Source organism: Symphalangus syndactylus, chromosome 14 (assembly GCF_028878055.3).
Source record: "Symphalangus syndactylus isolate Jambi chromosome 14, NHGRI_mSymSyn1-v2.1_pri, whole genome shotgun sequence".
NCBI lineage: Eukaryota > Metazoa > Chordata > Mammalia > Primates > Hylobatidae > Symphalangus > Symphalangus syndactylus.
The window spans coordinates 41,184,434-41,205,457 of NC_072436.2; the positions used below are offsets into that span (position 1 = coordinate 41,184,434).

At 52.8% G+C, this 21,024-nt stretch overlaps 1 protein-coding gene and 1 long non-coding RNA gene across 4 annotated transcripts in view; one reads left to right on the forward strand and one right to left on the reverse strand.

The window, feature by feature from the left end:
- Positions 1-21,024, forward strand: part of LOC129461651 (DNA-directed RNA polymerase I subunit RPA1-like) — a 66,534-nt gene that overhangs the window by 42,468 nt on the left and 3,042 nt on the right. Inside the window, exons 14-28 of one of the 2 annotated variants that reach the window (XM_055240877.2) lie at positions 1,588-1,686; positions 3,089-3,241; positions 3,497-3,579; positions 4,537-4,702; positions 5,639-5,860; positions 6,731-6,945; positions 8,104-8,268; positions 9,185-9,323; positions 9,793-9,950; positions 14,870-14,996; positions 16,277-16,387; positions 17,024-17,329; positions 18,264-18,464; positions 19,951-20,068; positions 20,616-20,780. In XM_055240877.2, the coding sequence (XP_055096852.1) occupies positions 1,588-1,686; positions 3,089-3,241; positions 3,497-3,579; positions 4,537-4,702; positions 5,639-5,860; positions 6,731-6,945; positions 8,104-8,268; positions 9,185-9,323; positions 9,793-9,950; positions 14,870-14,996; positions 16,277-16,387; positions 17,024-17,329; positions 18,264-18,464; positions 19,951-20,068; positions 20,616-20,780 (2,428 nt within the window). The remainder of the gene's footprint in view (positions 1-1,587; positions 1,687-3,088; positions 3,242-3,496; positions 3,580-4,536; positions 4,703-5,638; positions 5,861-6,730; positions 6,946-8,103; positions 8,269-9,184; positions 9,324-9,792; positions 9,951-14,869; positions 14,997-16,276; positions 16,388-17,023; positions 17,330-18,263; positions 18,465-19,950; positions 20,069-20,615; positions 20,781-21,024) is intronic. The other variant, XM_055240878.2, reaches the window with a different exon arrangement.
- On the reverse strand, positions 1,680-15,460 carry LOC129461653 (uncharacterized). 2 transcript variants are annotated; one of them, XR_008650639.2, is made up of 5 exons: positions 15,130-15,460; positions 10,633-10,734; positions 9,660-9,824; positions 9,305-9,529; positions 1,680-1,784 (listed from the first exon to the last, which is right to left on the reverse strand). It is a non-coding gene; the product is annotated as an uncharacterized lncRNA (long non-coding RNA). The 2 variants fall into 2 exon arrangements; XR_008650638.2 differs by lacking the exon at positions 15,130-15,460 and adding an exon at positions 11,190-12,046.

Genomic DNA, 21,024 nt, shown 5'->3' on the forward strand with positions numbered 1-21,024 from the left:
ACTATGAACGCTGATTTTTTTAGAAATTACATTTTGATTCTCGCCCAGGCCCTACGGAGCACTTTGGCTGTTTTAACAGCTGACTAGGTGAGACGCGAGGTGGGATGGGTAGAACTCGTTGTTTTGAAGGGCCCAGGGCATTGTTCCCTGCCCCAGTTAGGGTCTATACAGGCCTGGGAATAGTGCCGAGAGAGAATGCTTTGTGCTGTTTTTCTTTTTAAATGTTTTTATTTTGGGGTGACTGCATTAAAGGGGCTGAATGGGGCCACCAGGGGTGAATAAGCAGGGTGAGGGACCCAGATCGCCCCTGCTGCTCGTGCAGCGGAGCCAGAAGTGAAGGCTCAGGTTCCAGTCCTGGCTCTGCCTTGAACTTGCTGTGTGACCTTGGGCAAGTGAGATAACCGGTCCCTGCCTTGGTTTCCTCACCTGGAAGTGGGGCTGTGAGGGGCACCACCTCACATGGCTGCAGAGAGGCTTCAGGAGCTACTAGTACACAATGCCAAGCCAGTTCCTGGGCAGTTGAGAAAGGAGAGGGAAATCTCTGCACGAGCTGAAACCACAGCCTGCTTTTCTCTGCCTTTCTGCCCCAGAGCCAGGGTTCTCCATCCTGCTGCTTGGAGGAGCTGGCCTGGCCCTCACCCTGCCTCCTGGGCCCTGGGGCCCAGCCTGAGGAGTGGGGAGGAGGAGGCAATGCCAACGCTCATCGAAAGTCAAAGTTCGTCTGTAGTGCTCTCTTGCCTGGCTTTTAGCATCCCTTAGGCTGCTGAGAAGACCAACCTCACATGGGGACAGGTTCCATCCTTGAGGGGTTTTGTTGACAGGAGCTTTCCTAGCACCTCCCTGAGAACCAGGAAGCTCAGCTTCTAGGGCTGACTGGGAATGCTAGGAGTAGGGAAGTTGTCTTCAGATGCATCTCAGAATGGTTGCTTGTCCCTCCAGTTACCCTCTTCCCACCACCTCCGCCCACCCAGGCTCTGCCTGACCTGTGTTGGGCTGAGTCTGTGGAATTCCAGGCACAGGCTAGAAGCCCCAGACTCAGAGCCCCCTTCTCAGCATCTCCCCAGGATCCCCCTGAAGGGGCATGCTTGGTTCTGCTGGCTCTTGAGCTAAGACAGAGCTTCCTACATGGGGCTTGGGTGGCATGTTCCTAAATGTGACATGATGCGGATGTTGGTATTCACACTGGGAGAGGACCCAGGCCAGGCTCTGCTGGGCAAATCAAGGGCATCACCTTAAAGTTTATTCTTCTCCAGCTTCTTTTTAGAATCACAAACTGGATCTGCTAGCCCCTCTGCTTCTCCTTTTCCCTCTCCCTTTTTGCTGCTCTTTGGCCAATGAATGAAACCTCAGGGATCCTGGCAGAGGAAGTCCAGCGAGTGCAGGGCAGGGAGCACCTGTTTGACCTCTCAGGGGTTCCAGGAAAGGATTAATGCCGAATGAGGCTTTCTCTAACCTCGAGTGGGATTTGGTACTTAGGTCTGAATAAATATTCTGGCTGTATTGCTTCTGCCTCCTGGATTTACATCCTGATTCTGGGATTTTTAAAGGAGGTGAAGTCACTGACCACTGTGCTGATTTAATCTGCAGGCATGCATGCCTTTTGGCCTACACAGACAGTTCCCAGAGAACAGCCTGCAGATGATGGTGCAGTCAGGAGCCAAAGGTTCAACTGTGAACACGATGCAGGTATGTGCAGAGGCGGGTTGGCAGCTTTACAGGTGTCAGCAAAGGCGGGGGATAGCAGGAGGTGGTTTCGGTTTGTTCCCTATGAAACATGGCAAGTACTGAAAAAGAGAAAAGCGTGTAGAAATCACTATAGGAGCTAACCACTGTTAACATGCCAATGTTAAAGGCAGATGTAGTTATGAATATGCAGATGGGATATGTATAACGTAGATACATATTATAAATTTACAAACTGTACTATTGCATATATTCACGTTGTATAGATACATTATGTATACTCATACAATTTTCACGTAATTTTGCATGATCTTTTCATCTTTTCTTTTTTTTTTTTTTTTTGAGATGGAGTCTTGCTCTGTCACCGGGCTGGAGTGCAGTGGTGCAATCTCGGCTCACTGCAACCTCCGCCTTCCAGGTTCCAGAGATTCTCCTGCCTCAGCCTCCCGAGTAGCTGGGACTACAGGCACGTGCCACCACGCCCAGCTAATTTTTGTATTTTTAGTAGAGACGGGGTTTCACCATGTTGGCCAGGATGGTCTCAATCTCTTGACCTCGTGATCTTCTCGCCTCGACCTCCCAGAGTGCTGGGATTACAGGCATGAGCCACCGTGCCTGGCCAATCTTTTCTTAATATTAAATTATAAACATTGTCCTAGAGGTTTCTTAACCTTAAACCTTGATGACCTTGAGAGGGTCTAAAGGCCCACCCTGTTGTCTGTTGAGTGTGACAACAGAAAGGCCGAAAGCCGTTAGGAAATCCCGACTACATCGAAACCTAGATATACCGCTATCACCAACACACTGAGAGTATTAACAGGCAGCTTTCTAAGCAAACAGCTCAGTAGCTTGAGTTCCCATTTTTTTGTTGTTGTTGTTGTGTTTTGTTTTGTTTTTAATTGAAAATAAGACAGAGTCTCCCTGTATTGCCCAGGGTGGTCTCAAACTTCTGGGCTCAAGGGATCCTCCTGCCTCAGCTCCGCAAAGTGCTAAGATGATAGATGTGAGCCACCACACCCGGCCCTGAGTTCCCTTTTGACTCTAGAATGTGAGGATCGCAGTAAATGGCTGTTTCCTACAGGCCTCTCTTTCCCCCATCAGGACCTTCCAGTCCCTTACAGGTATAACATGAGATGCTTCTGAGACATGGCTCCTTTTATAGATAGCACCCATTTTCAACTGACCCCAAATGTGAAAATCCAGATCAGTCAACCAAAGGAAGGTATTTTTTTTTTTTTTTCTTAAAATGAAAGCTTCCTGGTTTGTTTAGAAATGTAGGTTAGCCTTCAAGAACTCAGTTTCCATGCAGCTTTTCTTCAAGGTCAGATTATACTTTCCCTGCTGGGACAAAGCACTGTTAAACACACGTGGATCTTCAGTTTCCTGTGGGTTTCCTGTCCTCCAGATCTCCTGCCTGCTGGGCCAGATTGAATTGGAAGGTCGGAGACCCCCGCTGATGGCGTCTGGCAAGTCACTGCCCTGCTTTGAGCCTTATGAGTTCACCCCCAGGGCTGGTGGCTTTGTCACTGGCAGATTCCTCACCGGCATCAAACCTCCTGTATGTATTTTGGTTTTTCCATTTAGCTTTTTCTCTCATTTCTAGGCTTAATTGTAGGTGAACTATGACTGCCCTACAGGGTAGGGCAGAAGACACTGGGGGCTATTGTAGCTGTCGAGGTCAAAACGTCCTAGGAGATCAGGAAAGGGAGTGGCCTGTCTGGTCAGGAAAGGCTGCTGGAGGTGTTGGCCTGAGCCCTTCAGGAAGCACCCTGTCCTCACTGTCACCTTTGGGACTTGGGTCCATTCTCTTCAGGAGTTCTTCTTCCACTGCATGGCAGGACGAGAGGGCCTGGTCGACACTGCTGTGAAAACCAGCCGCTCAGGCTATCTCCAAAGGTAAAATGTATCTGCCGTGCCCCTTGAGGTAGGGTGCCAGGGCCCTTCATCCCGTCGTCTTTCACATTATATCAACAGCTCGTTTAAGATTCCTTGGATGAAAAAACTTTTGGAAAGTTTCCATGAATGGTCTGAGACAGGAAGCAGCAGACACTCTTCCCCTTCGCATGAGCTCAGAGGCGTATACAAAGGGCTCTGTGTTCTGAGGGTCTGCCATTCCCTGGGGGAAGCTATGGCTGTGGGAGAAGGTCTTCGGCAGTGGCAAGCTTGTCTTGCTTCCTGGAAGGCTCAGCTGCCAAGACAGTAGTGACTAATGTTGAGCTCTGTCCCCACAGCTTGGGGTGGGGGGACAGTGACTCCTGGGAAGCCCCGTTAGGGTGGCAGGAGGGGAAACCTAGGCAGAGTGTCTGGAGAGGTAAGCAAAGGGGCTAGGACCAGGGCAGAGAGCAGGAGAAGTTGAGATAAAACTGAGGAGAAAGGCCGCCAGCGGAGGGATTCACATCAGCATGTGGTTCCCAATACGCCTTAGTGTCCTTGGCAATCCGTGGGCTGACCAAGTTTAAGAATGCTTGACAGCTCCCCTGCTTCGCCCGCCTTGTGGTTCTAAGGACACTGGTCTCTGGGGAGCTCTGCATTGTGGGAAGAGTGTAGGGTCAGGCAGTCATTTCAGCAGCTGGGGCTAGATGGAAGCCCAGGTCTAGGGGTGGCAGCCAAGCCTCTCAGTAACATGGCTGCAGCCTCCTCCTCTTAGAAAACCATCAGGAAATGCAGCCTCTGGCTGGGGACACTGGAGAAAGCCCAGATCCTGGGGCATTGGATCCAGCCTGTTCTGAAGTCTTGTTTGCCTGCAGAACAGCAGCCCCCCTTTCCCTCCCCTCCACTGCCCCCAACCCTCATCAGAGGCTGCCCTGGGAAGGTGATGGGCTGGCGGAGACTGAGCCAATGATGTCCTTACAGGTGCATCATCAAGCACCTGGAGGGACTGGTCGTGCAGTATGATCTCACGGTCCGTGACAGTGACGGCAGTGTGGTGCAGTTCCTGTATGGGGAGGATGGCCTGGACATCCCCAAGACACAATTCCTGCAGCCCAAGCAGTTCCCCTTCCTGGCCAGCAACTACGAGGTAGTGTGCTAGACCCCGGAGCCTGGGGGCTGAGCAGTGGGCCTCCCCCACTGAGGTTAGAGAACTGGAATGCACTGAGCTTTGCAACCCAGTCCAAGTGGCCATTGGAAAGTAGAGTGGGAAGGGTTTATAAGACACCGGTCAATGCCCTGAAACACTTGACAATTTCAAAGCCTGTGAACTTTCATCACCTGAGGTGGCTGGAGGGCACGAGCACCTCTGGAATAATACCTACTCTTTGGGGCCATTTGCCACGTGCGGGGCCCTCAGCTAAAGCACACTATCAATACTATCCATTTTCCTCCTCACTGCAACCCAGGGAAGTAGGCATTACTCTGCCCATTTTGCAGCTGAGGCAACTGAGTATCAAAGCATAAGTAAACAATGGGTTAGTGGCAGAGCCAGCATTTGAACATGGGCCCATCAGACACAAACTCATGATTTTCGTTGTATACCTTAATGCCTTTGTAGTGACCATCACTGTTGACTGGGCAGTTACCTCATTTGGCAGATAGGGAAACTGAAACCGATGTGACCTGTCCAAGGTCATCAAGCTGATGGTAGAATTGAGGGTTGTGCTCTGGTGCTGAGTCCTTTCCATCCTGGTTCCTATCCCCGAGGTTGGCCATCACTCTTCCCCTCTTCCTTTCTTCCCAGAAACTCCCTTGTGCTCCTGGAGGGGCTCTGAGTGTGCTGCTTTCTTTCTTGTGTCTCCTTCTGCTCCCAAGACCGTTGGTTCCCAAATCTGGTTTGCACAAAGTGAGGGCCCTGATTAACAATGGATGCTCAGCCTCTCTGAGAGTGGGTGCTCGGCCCCATCATGAGGGCTCCACACCAGCTACTTGGGTCCCCTGAATTTGTGCTCCATGGCCCTCTGTCACGCCCTCATCTCTTTGATCTCATGTGTGTGATTTGTTTGTTTGTTTGTTTGTTTAGGTGATAATGAAATCACAGCATCTCCATGAAGTTTTATCCAGAGCAGATCCCAAAAAAGCTCTCCGCCACTTCAGAGCTATCAAAAAATGGCAAAGCAAGCACCCCAACACCCTGCTGAGAAGAGGTGCCTTCTTGAGTTATTCCCAGAAAATTCAGGAAGCTGTGAAAGCCCTGAATCTTGAGAGTGAAAACCGCAATGGCCGCAGCCTCGGGACTCAGGAGGTGATGCAGGGAGGTGGTGTCCTTAATGTCCAGCACGTCCAGGCTTAGTCAGTGGGTGAGGGATGAGGGGCTGTTTTCCTAAGAGAAGGTAGAATCATGAACTCCAGCTTCGTTCACCGTCAGTCAGAACAGAATGGTTCTCAAATGGGAATGTAAGGTGGGGACTCTTAACAAGGGGATAGGCAGGGTTTGGGGGAACTAACTGGGGCCTGTGACTTTGGGTTCCCCACGATCCCAGATATGAAGGAATGGGGAGCAGTCATGAGAAACGGAGAGGACAGCTATGTGCTAGGGCCACTGGATAGAGCCCTGGGTAGAGACCCACTAGAGGGGGGGTTGGGGATAAGTACCAGGATCCCCTTCCTCCTGGCTTTCCCTCTGCTGCTGGTGCCTCCCATCCGCCAAGCACACCTGGGAGCTGGAAGCAGGGGATCTCTTTGAAGCAGTCACTTTGGGACAGCCTTGAGGGCACAGAGCGTGTGAAAGAGCCTGGATCCAGAAATAACCGTGGATCCAGCACAGTGACTGCATCCTAGCTGGCCTGAGACAGTCGTGGCTTTGCCTCTTATCCTAGCCTAATCATAACAATCTCCTGTTTCACTCTAAAAGAAGCCCAGTTTGCTCAGTAAATTACATGCTCGTCCTTCCTGGGCTTGAGTGGGCCAGGATGAAGAGCTGCTAGGCTTGTAGTCAAGCAGGGTACCCTAGGACAGGTTGAAGTCTCTCCCCGTTTTAAATGGGGAGATGGTTTCTCACTGCAGTCAGATTTCTTTCCGTCTCCCTTTATTCTCATTGGAAGCCAATGCTTTTGATCCCTCTTATGCTACTGGGTATCCCTCTCACATAGCTGAGACCCATCCTTCTGTTCAGATGCTGAGGATGTGGTATGAGTTGGATGAGGAGAGCCGAAGGAAATACCAGAAGAAGGCGGCCACTTGTCCTGACCCAAGTCTGTCTGTCTGGCGTCCTGACATCTACTTTGCGTCAGTGTCAGAAACATTTGAAACAAAGGTTGATGACTACAGTCAAGAGTGGGCAGCTCAAACAGAGAAGAGTTATGAGAAATCAGAGCTTTCTCTCGACAGGTATTGACAGTGATTTGTTGCACAACATGTGCAGGAGAATCTGCCTCCTAGCCCCTGCGTCCTAGCCCCTGCCCTACCCACTCCGGAAGAGGGATGCCTCCTGGGTTTGAGACTCCAGCTAGAGGGAGGGCAGTAAGACAGCCAGGGGCACCGCACAAGCCCCGAGGGCCCAGGAGTGAACAAGTGCAGGCAGGCAGGAGTGGACACCCCCATCTGGGCCAAGATAGGGATAGTGGTCTGCTAGGACAGGCTTGCACAGACAGTGTCTGCTCTCTTGGATTTGGTGTGGTGGGTGGGGCTGCCTGAGAGTCAGGGAATCTGGTTGCTGTTCACCTGCTGCCAACCGTGTGACCCAGGGCAGGTCATTCATGCCCAGGGACACCAGGTCTTGTCTTTTCATGAGGCCTTGGATCTGATTAATCCAGTGATCCTTTGAGCTTTGGGTTCCCATTTGAAGGCCTTAGCTTGGACTAGTACAGACAGACACACACACACACACACACACACACACTAGTACAGACACACACACACACTAGTACAGACACACACACACACACACACACACACAGTGTAGCTCAGTGCTCCTAGTGGCTGTTCTTACAGGGTCAGGCTTCATAGGAAAAATGGTTAGTAAATTACAGAATTGTGCAGCATGAATACTTCTGATGTGGTCTGCAGCCATTTGCACTAACTAAAAATATAAACGCTCTCATCACCCCCATCCCCATAATGGCTTAGTGAACCTCTTTCTAATTTTTATAGCAGGAGGTTTAAGCTGTCTCCAAATTGTCGTAATTGAGAAGAAAGAATGGATAAAGGAAAAAGTGAATAATGAACCCAGAAATTCTCCTGCTTAGGGGGCTTGTGGTAACAGGCCCAGAGTGGACATGTGACATTCTAGGGGCAAATATGAAGAGTCCAAGCATGAATGTCTAGAGCTTCAGCCACCCAGCTGAGATCTGTGCTGTGTAATTTCAGGACATCTCAGGGTCACTGGTGGGAATTTGAAGATTAGAGGGATCTTTTGCCTAGGAAAAACGAGTCCAGAAAGAGGTAGAGGTTTCAGGTTTCTGGTTTCGGGCAGCATTGACAGTCTGTGGTATCTGTTCCTGACCCCTGCCACTACCCCCCCTCCTGACCCCCCACCGCCGTCTCTAGGTTGAGGACCTTGCTGCAACTGAAGTGGCAGCGCTCACTGTGCGAGCCGGGCGAGGCCGTGGGCCTGCTGGCTGCCCAGAGCATCGGAGAGCCCTCCACCCAGATGACCCTCAACACCTTCCACTTTGCAGGCAGAGGCGAGATGAATGTCACCCTGGGCATTCCAAGCTGTGGGGCACAAGGGAGCACGGGGTGGGGTCTGTGCTAGCCTCTCTTGGAGAAGGAGCCATTTAATGAGAGGGAGTGAGTGTGTGTGCGTGTGTGTGTGTGTGAGAGAGGGACAGGGTCTCACTAAAGTGGAGATCAGGGTTAGAATTTCCAGAGCCCAGCTGGATTCTTTGGTGCCCAGGCCTGGTAGGATCTCCATTTATCCCTCTGCCAACTCCTGCATCCAAGTTCCTGGGGATGCCCGTGAGACTGCACACTGCTGGGGGAAGGACTCAGGAACGTACATTGTTAACAAGCCCCACACAAGGTGCCTGGTTGCCCAACTCCAGGGGAACCATTCACATAGAACGTGCCCCCATGTGGCCCTGGGCCCTGGCCCTTCAGGTAAATATATGCGCTGGACAAGGGGAACGAGTGTGGGGTCAGACCCATCTGCATTCAGTCCCTGGTCCTGCGTTTTTCTAGCAGAAAGACTCTGGACAGGTACCTCACTTTCCAAACCTCAGGGGGTCCTTCTGTGGAAGGCCAGAGGCTGGGACCCCCTATACATCTGGGCAGTGAGGGCTGGCTGAGCTCAGCAGGAGCACGGTGGGTGCTAGTTGCCTTCCCTGCATGGCTTGTTCATTCAGTAAGCGTCAGCAGGCACCTGCTGTTTGCAAGGCACAGGTGATAGGAAACAAGAATCAGACAAAGCCCTGAGCACAAGGAGTGGGCACTCCAGGGAGGAAACTGACAGGGGAGTCCCTTACTGTTGCGCACGGGACCAGAGCTGGGATTCTGTGATCTAGCATATTATCCCTGTGAGATCCCCAGGCCTCTCTCAGATCTCAGAACTCTGACATCATTAGGAGAAGCTGCACCCAAACAGAAGGTCTGGTTGCCACTCATGATTGGATGTGCCCTTATTCTGTGACAGGTTGCGGGAGATTCTCATGGTGGCCAGTGCCAACATCAAGACGCCCATGATGAGCGTGCCTGTGCTCAACACCAAGAAAGCCCTGAAGAGAGTGAAAAGCCTCAAGAAGCCACTCACCAGGGTGTGCTTAGGGGAGGTAACGTCTCTCCTTCCCGGGTTGCAGACGTGGTGAAGGCATGTTCCTATATCCTCCCCATGTGTGAAGAACAGGCTTTGCTTACTGCTCTGACCCTAGGCTCAGATTCCCACCAATGAGAGATAAGCTGTCTCTGCCAGGTGGTGAGCAGAGATGGATCAGGAAGCTTTTAAGAGAGTCGTTAGTTCCACAGCGTCCTCCTGTGCCTGAAAAATAAACCATTTCCTGAGTTTGCCTACCACCTCTTCTGAGGCCACTCCTAGGAGGTTCAGGCCACTCTCTGGAGGTGACTGCAGGCTGTGGGCCCCCCAGCAGATCCACACCAGTATAGCTCACCAGAGTTTCTTTGGGGTTTGGCCTGTGATCTCAGCTGCTGTCTCTGTAAACCTTTGGGCCTCGTAACCCACTCACATTGCACAGTCACCTAGGACCTGAACAAGTCAAGTTCTCTCTGTCTGTCTGGTTCCAGGTGTTGCAGAAAATTGACGTCCAGGAGTCCTTCTGTATGGAAGAAAAACAGAACAAATTCCGGGTGTACCAGCTGCGGTTTCAGTTCCTGCCACATGCATATTACCAGCAGGAGAAGTGCCTGAGACCCGAGGACATCCTGCGCTTCATGGAAACAAGGTCAGGGCTCAGGCTGTGATTGTCATTGACATTGACCCAGAGAATGCACTTGAACTGGGGCAGGAAGCACCTAGCCACAAGGCTCCTAGAGATTGAGTGCCTTTGCCCAAATGAGCCCTTCAAGGGAAGTGTTTAGGAAACAGAGGGCCTTGCAGCCTGATCTGGAAACCTGACCTCCAATCTGCCTTGTGGGTGTGACTTTATTAGCCACATGTCACTCCCTGAGCCCATTTCTTCTCTTGGGTTGACGTCAGGATTCTTATCTTCCGGGGCTTGCAGGCATTAAGACATGGAAATGTGGGTGTGGTAAAGAGAAGGGAACACCATCAAAGCAGTGCTTGTGTGGTGTCAGAGCAGCACATGCTGTTAATGTTTGCTAGGATGTTACTCCAGGCAGTATAATGTGGTTCCTGATACATTCAGATTCTGTGAATAATGAACAATGTGCGGGTGGCTTGCTGCTGTTAGATCTCCATTCTATAACCAGGATTGCCTCCAGAGAAATTTGAGTTCCTGTCCCGAGTTCCTGTCCAGCAGGGAAAGGAACTTTTGTCTCAAGTTCAAGTTACTGTTAGATATTTGAAAAGCAGAGGCCACAATGCTGAGTTCCAGGGAACAGGAGGATGGGCTTTTTGGGGACTGGGGCAAGCCTGGAGGGGCCCACGAAGCACTTTTGACTCACCCTAGACGGTGAAGTGTGAACACAAACAGGCTGCATAGTCCAGCAGGTGACAGGCCAGTGAAGCAGGCTTGGAGGCCCCCAGCAGACTGAAGAGTGTGGAACCTGTGTCAAGGGGCACCTGTTACCATGCAGGAATGGAGGCCGGGGGGGCCACATCTTGATTTAAAAAGAAAACAAGCTTCCCAACCCCTACTTTTTTTTTCTTTCTTGGGTCACTTGTTTACTTGCCTTTGCTTTTATATAATTGAGGTCTCCTGACTTTTAAACATCAGCAACTAATTCATGTGTTTTTAAAAGCCCAGTAAGGCCCAGATGGATCTCATCTGTTGCAGGATCTGGCCACAGGCCACTGACCACTGCCTCTAATCTAGACCAGTTCTTGGGTCTTCTGGGAGCTGCTCAGATAGAGAAGCAATGACAGAGCAGAAGCAGAAAGCTCCCTGCACTCAGCCATCCCACAAACACATACTGAGCCATGCCCATTCGTCACTGAGTCACAGGGGCAGGCGTGGGCAACACAGTACGACTTTTCTGCCCTCAGCCCTCTGCCCTCTCACCTTATGGGGCCTGGCCTCGAGGCAACCCTCTGTGCAGGTGGCATTTGGGATGGTGGGTCTTGGGGTGGAGGAGCTTGGATGTGAACTCAGTCCTTTGGATGGGGGTCACTGGCCAGGTGCTTCCTGCCCCAGTTCATGAGCCCTGGGTGAAGTTGTTGTTGGCTGGGCCTCAGGAGCACCTGCGTTGGTGCCGGCCTGGGCTGAGAACATTCCTTCTGTCGAGTGGTCCTCCATGCTATCTGGTCACTGGGCAGAGTGGCAGGGGAGTGCTGTGTGCACCCGCCTGCTGGCTCCTTAATTAACAGCGAGGAACGTAACTACCAAGTGCAGGGGGCGTTTGTGCTGGCCTGGCAGCGGTTTTCTGGGAAATGGGAATTCGGATTTCATGGCCTCTTGAGAATAACTAAGGGTGGGCGGAGTTAGATGTTCTGCCCCAGTTCTGTTCACAGGAGGCCCAGGCCTGCCCAGCAGGTAGGTTAGCACGAGGCCGTCGCCAGCCCATGCTGGGGTTCTTTTTACTTATATTACCTCATGGAATTGAAAATAGGAAATCACTTTTTAAGACTTCTTCCTGATGAGGGACAGCCCTGGCTTGTTCCCAGCCGTGAAGTACTTTTTCAACTCCTCCCTGTGTTTTGCTTGTGCACTTGAAAAGCCATGATAAATAAAGCCATGCGCAGTAGCTTTTGGTGGAGGTGGCCTCAAGGACTCAGCAGAATGGGGCTGAGGGGTTAGGCAGAGCTAAAAGATGAGGCAGTAGATGAGCAGGGTGCGGTCTGGACTCCCTTTGTCAGGCCCCAGGCAGCAGAGCAGCTGCGTTCAGGCCTCTGGCTGCCCACAGGAAATGGGAGGAAGTGTGAGTGCACTTTAAAAAGAGCAGCCAACCCCCAAGAAGCTTTTTCTCCTTCCTTTCTCCCTTCCCTCCCCCTTCCTTCCTCTCTGCCACCCTCCTTTTCTTTTTCTTTGCTCCCACCCTCCCTTCTCCCAGCTGTGGGGTCATGAGACCCTTGACAGAGCCTGGAGAAAAAAAGCACGAGACAGATGGTTCCCTAGTAGAGCTATACAAGCGTAGAAGGCCCCCCAGATCTCTGCACTGGCACCCGTCACGTTGGCTGTTTGTGTAAATTGTCTGGCAGGTGGCCAGGGAGGTGAAGTGGAAAGAGCACTGAGCTAGGAGTTAGGGGCTGTAAGTTTTGGCCTCTGGTCCCCAGCCATGAAAAGACCCAGCTGACAGTCTGTAATTGTAGCTTCTGTGAATCTGACTTTCCAAAACAGCAGGTGGTGGAGCTGTTGCCAGGAGCATTCAGAAACCACCAGGGGTCACGTGCTCTGTTCGTAATTATTTACGTGGGATGGGAGGCTTCTCTGCCCCTGCCCCTCCTGTTCCCTTTCGGTTGCTACATTCTGATGAACTGCACAACCTTGAGAAGGCAGTCACTGTGGGCCATTAGTTCCCCTGCTCTTGGCAAAACCACAGAAGGGCAAATTGCACCTCCAGGAAAACTGGCACACTGGTCGCATGCCTACCACTTACTCACCAGGTGTTCATTCTGCCTCCTCACCTGCTTCCCTCCTACGTTCTCCACAAGTCCTGGTCACCAAAAGAGGCAGGGAAGGCAGAAAGCATCCCCAACTGGGGGACCCAGGGAGGGCTTCTTGGAGGAGTTACAGCTGCTGAGGCCTGGCCTTGAAGGATGAGTACAGCTTCAGTAGGTAGATATTGGCCAGGGAAGTTACTGGCAGAGTGAGCCGCTCAAGCAAAGGCCCAGAGGGTGCACGGGGTGGAGGGAGCAGATGGGCAGTTAGAGTTGAAGCCGGATGTGAAATGCTGGGGGCGAAAACATCAGAGCCGTGACATTGCCACAAGTTGAGACAGGCTGGGGCACCCAGCTGAGGGAAGCAGCCCTGTGCGTGGCAGCAGCTGAGCCCCGCACCCCCACTCCGCCTCATTCCATCTCCTCTGCTCTGCACAGTAGCCTCGGGCGCGGAGTGAGAGTGATCGCATGTTGCAGATGAGATCAAGGCCCTCCTCTCCAGTCTATGGCAGGATCAGGACTTTAACCTGAACCTGTCCTTACAGAAACATCTCTCCTGCCCCCTCTTTCCAGTGGGATTGTATCTTTCTAAAGTCAAGCCCGGCCTCCTCTCATCTGGCCATCCTGTTCCTGTCCCCAGTGCCTGGTAAACAAGCTCTTCTCTGGATTAATGGATGAGGGGGCTTTTTTTCTGCCAAGGGCAAACCACGTATACCTTTAAAAAGTTAAAAAATAATATTGGGGTCCGGGTGCAGTGGCTTATGCTTGTAATTCCAGCAGTTTGGGAGGCCAAGGCAGGTGGATCACCTGAGGTCAGGAGTTCACAATCAGCCTGGCCAACGTGGTGAAACCCCATCTCTACTAAAACTAGAAAAATTAGTCGGGCATGGTGGTGCGTGCCTGTAATCCCAGCTACTCAGAAGGCTGAGGCATGAGAATCATTTGAATCCGGGAGGCGGAGGTTGCGTGAGCCGAGGTCGCACCACTGCACTCCAGCCCGGGGGATTAGAGAGAGACTCCATCTCGGGGTGGGGCGGCGGGGGGGGAAGAAAAACATAATAATAATATTAGGGAAGATGAGGGGCATTCTTTTGTTTTTAATGAGCAAAATAGTATACATTTGACCTGCCTACTTTTTCAAATGAAGACTCTAAGCTCCTTGAGGGCCTGGAGTCTGTCTTTTCGTCCTTGCTTTGCCACCAGGGCTGGCACATGCTGGGCGCAGTATAGGCGCTCAGAGAAAATGGGATGGCTGGCTGGATGTGTGAGGGACCCAATTCTCACAGTCACAAGCAGCCCTTTTTGGTGTGCTATTCTGGCCTGTTGGAAAAGACAGGCAAGGGGTTACATGAGGAAAGAAGTGGTATGGAGGGGACAGGGTGGATCCTAAGAAGACCTAAAAATAGATGGCTCTGGAGGAAGTGGCAGGGGGCCAGGTTCTGAGCTTCAGCTTGGTTCTTTTAAGTTCGTGTGGTTCTAACTTGTTGACACGATTCATTGCCACAAGCTAAGTTATCCCTGCCCTTCGAAATTTTGATGAGCCCTTCCGAAGTCCTTGTTCTTTCATCACATTGCTGGGGCTCCCACACCAAGGAGATGGGAATTCTCTGGCCAGAGCAACACCACCTTCTGGAGATGCTGCAGGTGGTGGGCAGGGGAAGGTCCTAGTCCTGGGTGGGGTTCCCCTCTCCTACAGTAGACTCTGCCTTCCTTGTTAGAGGGCGACCACAGCGGCACCTACAACTGTCCTTCACCAAGCACCCACTCTGCCAGGTGCTGTGAGAGGAATCAGACATAGGGTTGTTTCTCATCGTTAGCAAACAAGATTGCAGAATACATAGTAATTCCCATATTTTCTAGACAATGGGGCTTAAAGCTGAGGAAGCTGCCTGTCCTACTCATACCCCGGGAGTGGCAGTGCACCTATTGAGACCAGGCCTGTCGGGCTGTGGAACCGGTGTTCCTGACACGCCAGAGACGGTTCCAAAACGGCGGGTAGGGAAAAGTGAGCGGCTAGGAGAGGCTGGGCCTCCATCTCATGCACTAATCCCCTGTGGGAATCCCTCGGCGTCCTATCCCCGAAATGAGGGCAAGGCTGGACATGCTGGTACTGCACAGGGCTTTGTGGCTTTCTTCTTGTTTTAGATTCTTTAAACTTCTGATGGAATCCATCAAAAAGAAGAATAATAAAGCATCAGCCTTCAGGAGCGTAAATACTCGAAGAGCTACTCAGCGGGATCTGGACAACGCTGGGGAGTCGAGGAGGAGTCGGGTGAGTGAGTCCCCGAGGGTCGCTAGGGTCGCACAGGGAGAGCCCCCAGACTGGGCAGGCTCTGTGCCTATTCTGTGTGCTCCTCCAGCCCCGTCCTGGTGCTGGCCCATCTCCTGCCTATCTCAGCTTTTACCTGCTGTTCTGAGAGCCCAGAAGCAGCATTCACTTCTTGGCCTGATGGGTCAGGCAGGCGAGGCTGCCAGGCAGCATGGTGTAGCCAGCCCCGGGGCAGGCCTCCGCATCATAGCTCAGCTCTCCAAGACCCCGCCGTAAGTGGTCTTCATCCTGAGGTGGGGCTCGAGGTCATGGCGTGTGCTGAGGCTTTGAAAGTTCTTTTTCCGGTTTCCTTTGGCTCTGCCTTCGACTTGCCCAGGCAAGATGAACTGTGGCCCACCAGTGCACTGGCAGGGACCAGAGAGGTATCTGGAAGCAGAGAAGTTGGGCTGCAGTGACAAAAAGGGGAAGAAGAGGGAAAAACCAATGGGAGCAAAATAGTCCAGGAATGGATAATCAGACACCTGCCAGGAGACCCAGGAGCAGGCCAGACCTGAGGGTGGTGTGGGAGCAGGTCCCTGGGTGCCATCTGAGCCAGCAGTGAGCCTGCTCGGGTTGGGGGTGATGTGGACTGGGACTGCCCCCAACCAGCTCTGTGGTCTCAGTTGTGTCACCCTTCTCTGGGTCTGTCTCCTCACCCCTAAAATGAGGGGCTGGCCTACACTAGGGAAAATGCTAGGTCTCTCCTGCTCCGTGAGATCACCTGCTAGCTCACTCAAGCACAAGCGGGCATGGACTATCTTTAGAATGCTGCCTGGTCTTGATTCTTAATTCACCCACAAGGAGAGTATAAAAAACTAGGAGCCAAGTTCAGGATGAGAAAGGAAGAGATACTCAGAATTCCACAAGATAACCCTTCCTCCTCAACCCCACCTGCAACTGGGTTTGATCAAAAATATTTGGGACAATATTTGACACCATCTTCTTCTAAGAAAGCAAGTCCTGGCACTTTTTTTTTAATTTTTAGGAATGAAACTTTGCAAGTAAGTGGTGCATGTAAAGATGAGGACTGAAGGGAAGGAGGCCTGGGATCTGGGGCTGGACAGAGTTAGATGCCAGTGGACGGGTTGGGTTGGGTGGCAGTGGATGGAGAGTGGTGGCTGGATGGGGGAAGGGGTTAGAAGGGTGGGGCATGGATGGTTGGATGGGTTGGTGGGTGGATGGATGGATTCACTGAGCACTAGATATTGGAGTTAATCGTTTTCCTCCTTGCCCACAAACCACAGGGAGAGCAGGAGGGTGATGAGGAAGAGGAGGGGCACATTGTGGATGCTGAAGCTGAGGAGGGGGACGCTGATGCCTCTGATGCCAAACGCAAGGAGAAGCAGGAGGAGGAGGTGAGAGACCGTGTGTGGGGTGAAGGGGCTGTGGTCCCAGCCCCCTTCCCTGTTAACCTGGAGGGATTATCTCCCGGCACCCAGGCCACACCTCTGTGTCATGAACCCACAAGGAACCCTGAAGCAGCACCTGCCTGCCCAGCATACCTCTCTCTTGAGAAGATGGGGTTCATAGGGCGGGAATTTGGCACGGGTCCACTCTTGGGCTGCCTTTTAGATCTGGCCATCCCTAGACTTGAATCAGACTCAAGGACCTAGACAGGCTTCTGGCAAGAAAAAGTCAGGCTGCCTCTGGTTTTTACAATGAAAACATACCTCTCTCTCCTCCCGCAAACCAGTCCCCTGCTGTCATAGTGGCCGAGGGAACTTACTGGTGAGTGGGTGCACCAGCGAGGGCCGAGTGAGGGTGAGCTCCACCTCTGTGGGGGGCTCAGTGGGACAGACAGGTGGCATTCTGAAGGAAAAAGGAAGAAGAAAGACTAACCAGGCCGGAGCAGAGGAGTTGGGAGTGTGGAGCAGGTGGGGCCTGGGTAGCCCAGGCCAGCCAAGGCTTTGCGGGGGTCTTTGTTCCACAGGCAGAGTCCAGGTAGATGGTGGGGCCCCAAGTGACACAGCCTGTGCTCCCTTTTCTGCCAGGTTGATTATGAGAGTGAGGAAGAGGAGGAGAGGGAGGGCGAGGAGAACGACGATGAAGACATGCAGGAGGAACGAAATCCCCACAGGGAAGGTGCTCGAAAGACCCGAGAGCAAGATGAAGAGGTGGGCTCAGGCGCTGAGGAGGACCCGTCCCTTCCCGCCCTCCTGACGCAGCCCCGGAAACCCACCCACAGCCAGGAGCCCCAGGGGCCCGAGGCCATGGAGCGCCGGGTCCAGGCTGTGCGTGAGATCCACTCGTTCATAGATGACTACCAGTACGACACGGAGGAGAGCCTGTGGTGCCAGGTCAGTGTGGCTGTGCAGGCCAGGGCTTGGGTGGTCGGTCCAGCTGGCCAAGTGCCTCTGTGGAAGGGGGCTGCTGAGCTCCCCTGCACAGCTGGGCAGGGGGCAGCCAACACTCCCCATGGTCTCCCGCTCGGAGCACACCCAGGCCTCCTGTTTGGGGCCTGTGAGAGTCATTTGTTCTTTGTAATCCCAGATCCCTTTAGGAATCTGGTGATAGCTATAAACCCTCTGCCCCAAAAAAGGGCCCACACATGTCATTTTCAAACCCCTAGTAAGCCAGTTCTCCCTGATCTTTCAAGACACATAGGACTGATTTACCAGGCCCTTTAGGTACTTTCAAATACACCACCTCCTTTAATCTTCAGTACAACACATATGTTAACATGGACCACATGTGTTGTAGAGACACTGTTCGTGCCCTCAGGCAGGGACACTTCAGTTCCCCACATGCACAGCCCATGTCACCATCTTTTTAGGGCTTTCATGGTTCCCTTAAAACCCGGATGGTCTGGATGCCTAGACATGTGCACACGCTTACGCTTTGTCTTTCCTTTGATCCAGTTCAGTGGTTCCCAAGTGATGGGGTAATAACAAGAACCACTGATGGGATTTGCACACGTGAAACAACGTGTACTGTGCTCTGTGGTCTTTAAGGACATTAAGGGCAGTGCAGAGTGGATGTGAATCTCAGCGTTGCCACCGACAGCTGTGAAAACAACCCCACTGTTTCCCCCTGAATCTGGGGGACTGGAGATGGGTGACCTGTACACAGTTCAGCCATCTCCAGTGTTGAGACTACCTGCCGGCTTGCCCAGCAGGACCACCTTCCCCCCGCCAGGGAGTTCCTGAAAAGGTTTTGAAGGAGTCTCGCCTCAGTCCTCTTTGTGGGGACTGGGGTGGCTGTCACCCTACCCAGCTCTCCCTCCTTTTGCAGGTGACAGTGAAGCTCCCTCTGATGAAGATCAACTTTGACATGAGCTCCCTGGTAGTATCTTTGGCCCATGGCGCCGTCATCTATGCGACCAAGGGCATCACTCGGTGCCTCCTGAATGAAACAACCAACAATAAGAACGAGAAGGAGCTTGTGCTAAACACAGAAGGAATCAACCTCCCAGAGCTGTTCAAGTATGCAGAGGTAAGACAGGCTGTCTGCTGGCCTAGGACAAAGCATTAGCCCTCACCCCACGTTGTCTCAGGACCCGGCCACCGGGAGGCTCGCTCCAGCCGATTTACTCTGGCCCTTCCTGAGCCGTGCGTGCTTCCAGGCCACATTCCCCAAACCAAGTGTGCGTGCCCTCGTCCGCCTCCCGGGGATTCTGGGGCATGTTAGCCTCATTCAGGTCCCCAGTGAAGCACTGTGCTGAACTTATCCAACCCAGAGTTGCCCGGGCTAATTTGAGTAGAGTTTTTTCCTTGAAATTAAGACCCTCGGGCCGGGCGTGGTGGTTCACGCCTGTAATCCCAGCACTTTGGGAGGCTGAGGCAGGCAGATCATGAGGTCAGGAGATCAAGACCATCCTGGTTAACATGGTGAAACCCCGTCTCTACTAAAAAATACAAAAAAAAAAAGCCGGGCGTGGTAACGGGCGCCTGTAGTCCCAGCTACTCGGGAGGCTGAGGCAGGAGAATGGCGAGAACCTGGGAGCTGGAGTTTGCAGTAAGCCGAGATCGCGCCACTGCACTCCAGACTGGGGGACAGAGCAAGACTGTCTCAAAAAAACAACAAAAAAAAGAAATTAAGACCCTCCCGAAGTAGAGTTGTAGGAAATCATTGCTGCATCGCCTGCCTAGATGCTGTTCGCTTTATCTGGTAAAGGGGGTCCCAGGGGTAGAGGTGCCCTGGCATTCCTGTCCCACCTGCTCACCAGCTCGTCTGTCCTTTCCTCTGAGCTGTGTCTCCAAGTTCTCCCACTTCACCAACTCTCTCAGAACTTTCTGGGTTTCCCCCACAGAACACTGAGGATCTGGGGCCCTCTAGCCTAACCCCCCAACAAGTCTACACCAGGCTACCAAAGCTCCCCCTGCCATGTACGCTTCTGCCCCGGCCAATGACCACCCTGCAAAGTCTCCTGCTCCCCTGAACCCTTTTACCAAACACTTCCCAGAGGATGAGCAGGGAGATTGGCACCTGCCGAGAGTGCAGGGTGAGAGGCTCCTCCAAGACAGCTCAGCCGTAGCCTTGGCCCCTTGGTGAGGCCCAGCAGATGCCTGTGCGGCTGACCGGCCCCCACTCCGTGCACCCTGGAGGGGTGTGTAATGTGTCACTGCTGGGGGAGCTTTCCTTGCCTCCCAGAGGAAGCCTTAATCCTAGTAAACAGGTGTCTCAGTTTAAAAATAAGAAGAAAAAATCCTTTTCTTCCTATTGAATCTAAAGCATGTCCAAAGTTATCCCTGGATTCTTGTAATGACAATATAGACCTTGGGCCCCAGCCAGCGAGCCGTCAGCAGCTCTGCCTAGCCATCTCCTTCTGCTAATCCTGGGCCACCTCTTGACCACTTTGTCTTCAGCTGTACCGAGCTGCCAGACACAAGGAGAGAGAGAGCGGCCAGGGGGAGATATGCAGGCAGAAGGGAGCAGAAGGCCAGGCCCTCTAAATAAATCCCTTCCTTCCTCTCTCCAGGTCCTGGATCTGCGCCGCCTCTACTCCAACGACATCCATGCCATGGCCAACACGTACGGCATCGAGGCCGCGCTGCGGGTGATCGAGAAGGAGATCAAGGATGTGTTTGCCGTGTATGGTAAGAGGAGCTTGCAGATAACACCCCAAGGTCTGGGTGCCAGCCGGAACACCAGAAGGCTCAGGGCAGGAGGGTCAGGACCGTGTCGGTCCAGCATCGAGTCAGTCCAGCACCAAGGCAGGCACTGCAGCATGGATGCAGTGAGTGCACCTGTAGGAGACTGCAGATCTGTGAAGAGGTGACATCTCCCATCACTGAGGCTGCTTCAATGGTGTCTCATCTGCTGGTCCCTTAGAGGAAGCTCCTGATTGATGACTTGGCCCCATCCTGCCTTTGCGGTTTTAGTTCCCAAGTGAAAACAGTGCGGTTAGATCCTCATTTCCTGTGCTGCTGGAAGGAAGCGGGAAGCAGGATGCAGGGGTCAGGGAAAAGATGCCCCAGACCACAGGGAAGGGTTAAGTAGCTTGAGCAGGTGGCGGAGCTGCAGGGGAGCCCCAGAGTCTAACTCCCAAGCCATGTGCTGATGTGGAGGCAGCCTGGCTTGTGTCTGCTGACTGTTCCCGTGGTCACTGCTTAATCCCTCCTAATTTTACCTCCCGTTTGACAGGCATCGCGGTCGACCCTCGCCATCTCTCCCTGGTTGCTGATTATATGTGCTTTGAGGGTGTCTACAAGCCACTGAATCGCTTTGGGATCCGGTCAAACTCTTTCCCGCTACAGCAGATGACATTTGAAACCAGCTTCCAGTTTCTGAAGCAAGCCACCCTGCTGGGTTAGTGCGTGGGCAGGAGCCCTGGCCTCCCCTCTCCTGAACACCCATGGGCATCTTTCCATGGTTCCTTGCACACCAGTGGGATCTTGGGATCTGAGGGGAGCTGGGGCAGCTGGAGGGGGCTGAACAGCAGACACGACAGCTGCCTCTACCCTTTGAAGGAACAGGAAGAGGGCCTTCCCCTCTCAAGTGCTAAAGCGGGCTTGCCTCGTGATCCCACCAGCTTCAGAGACTCAGGACCCAC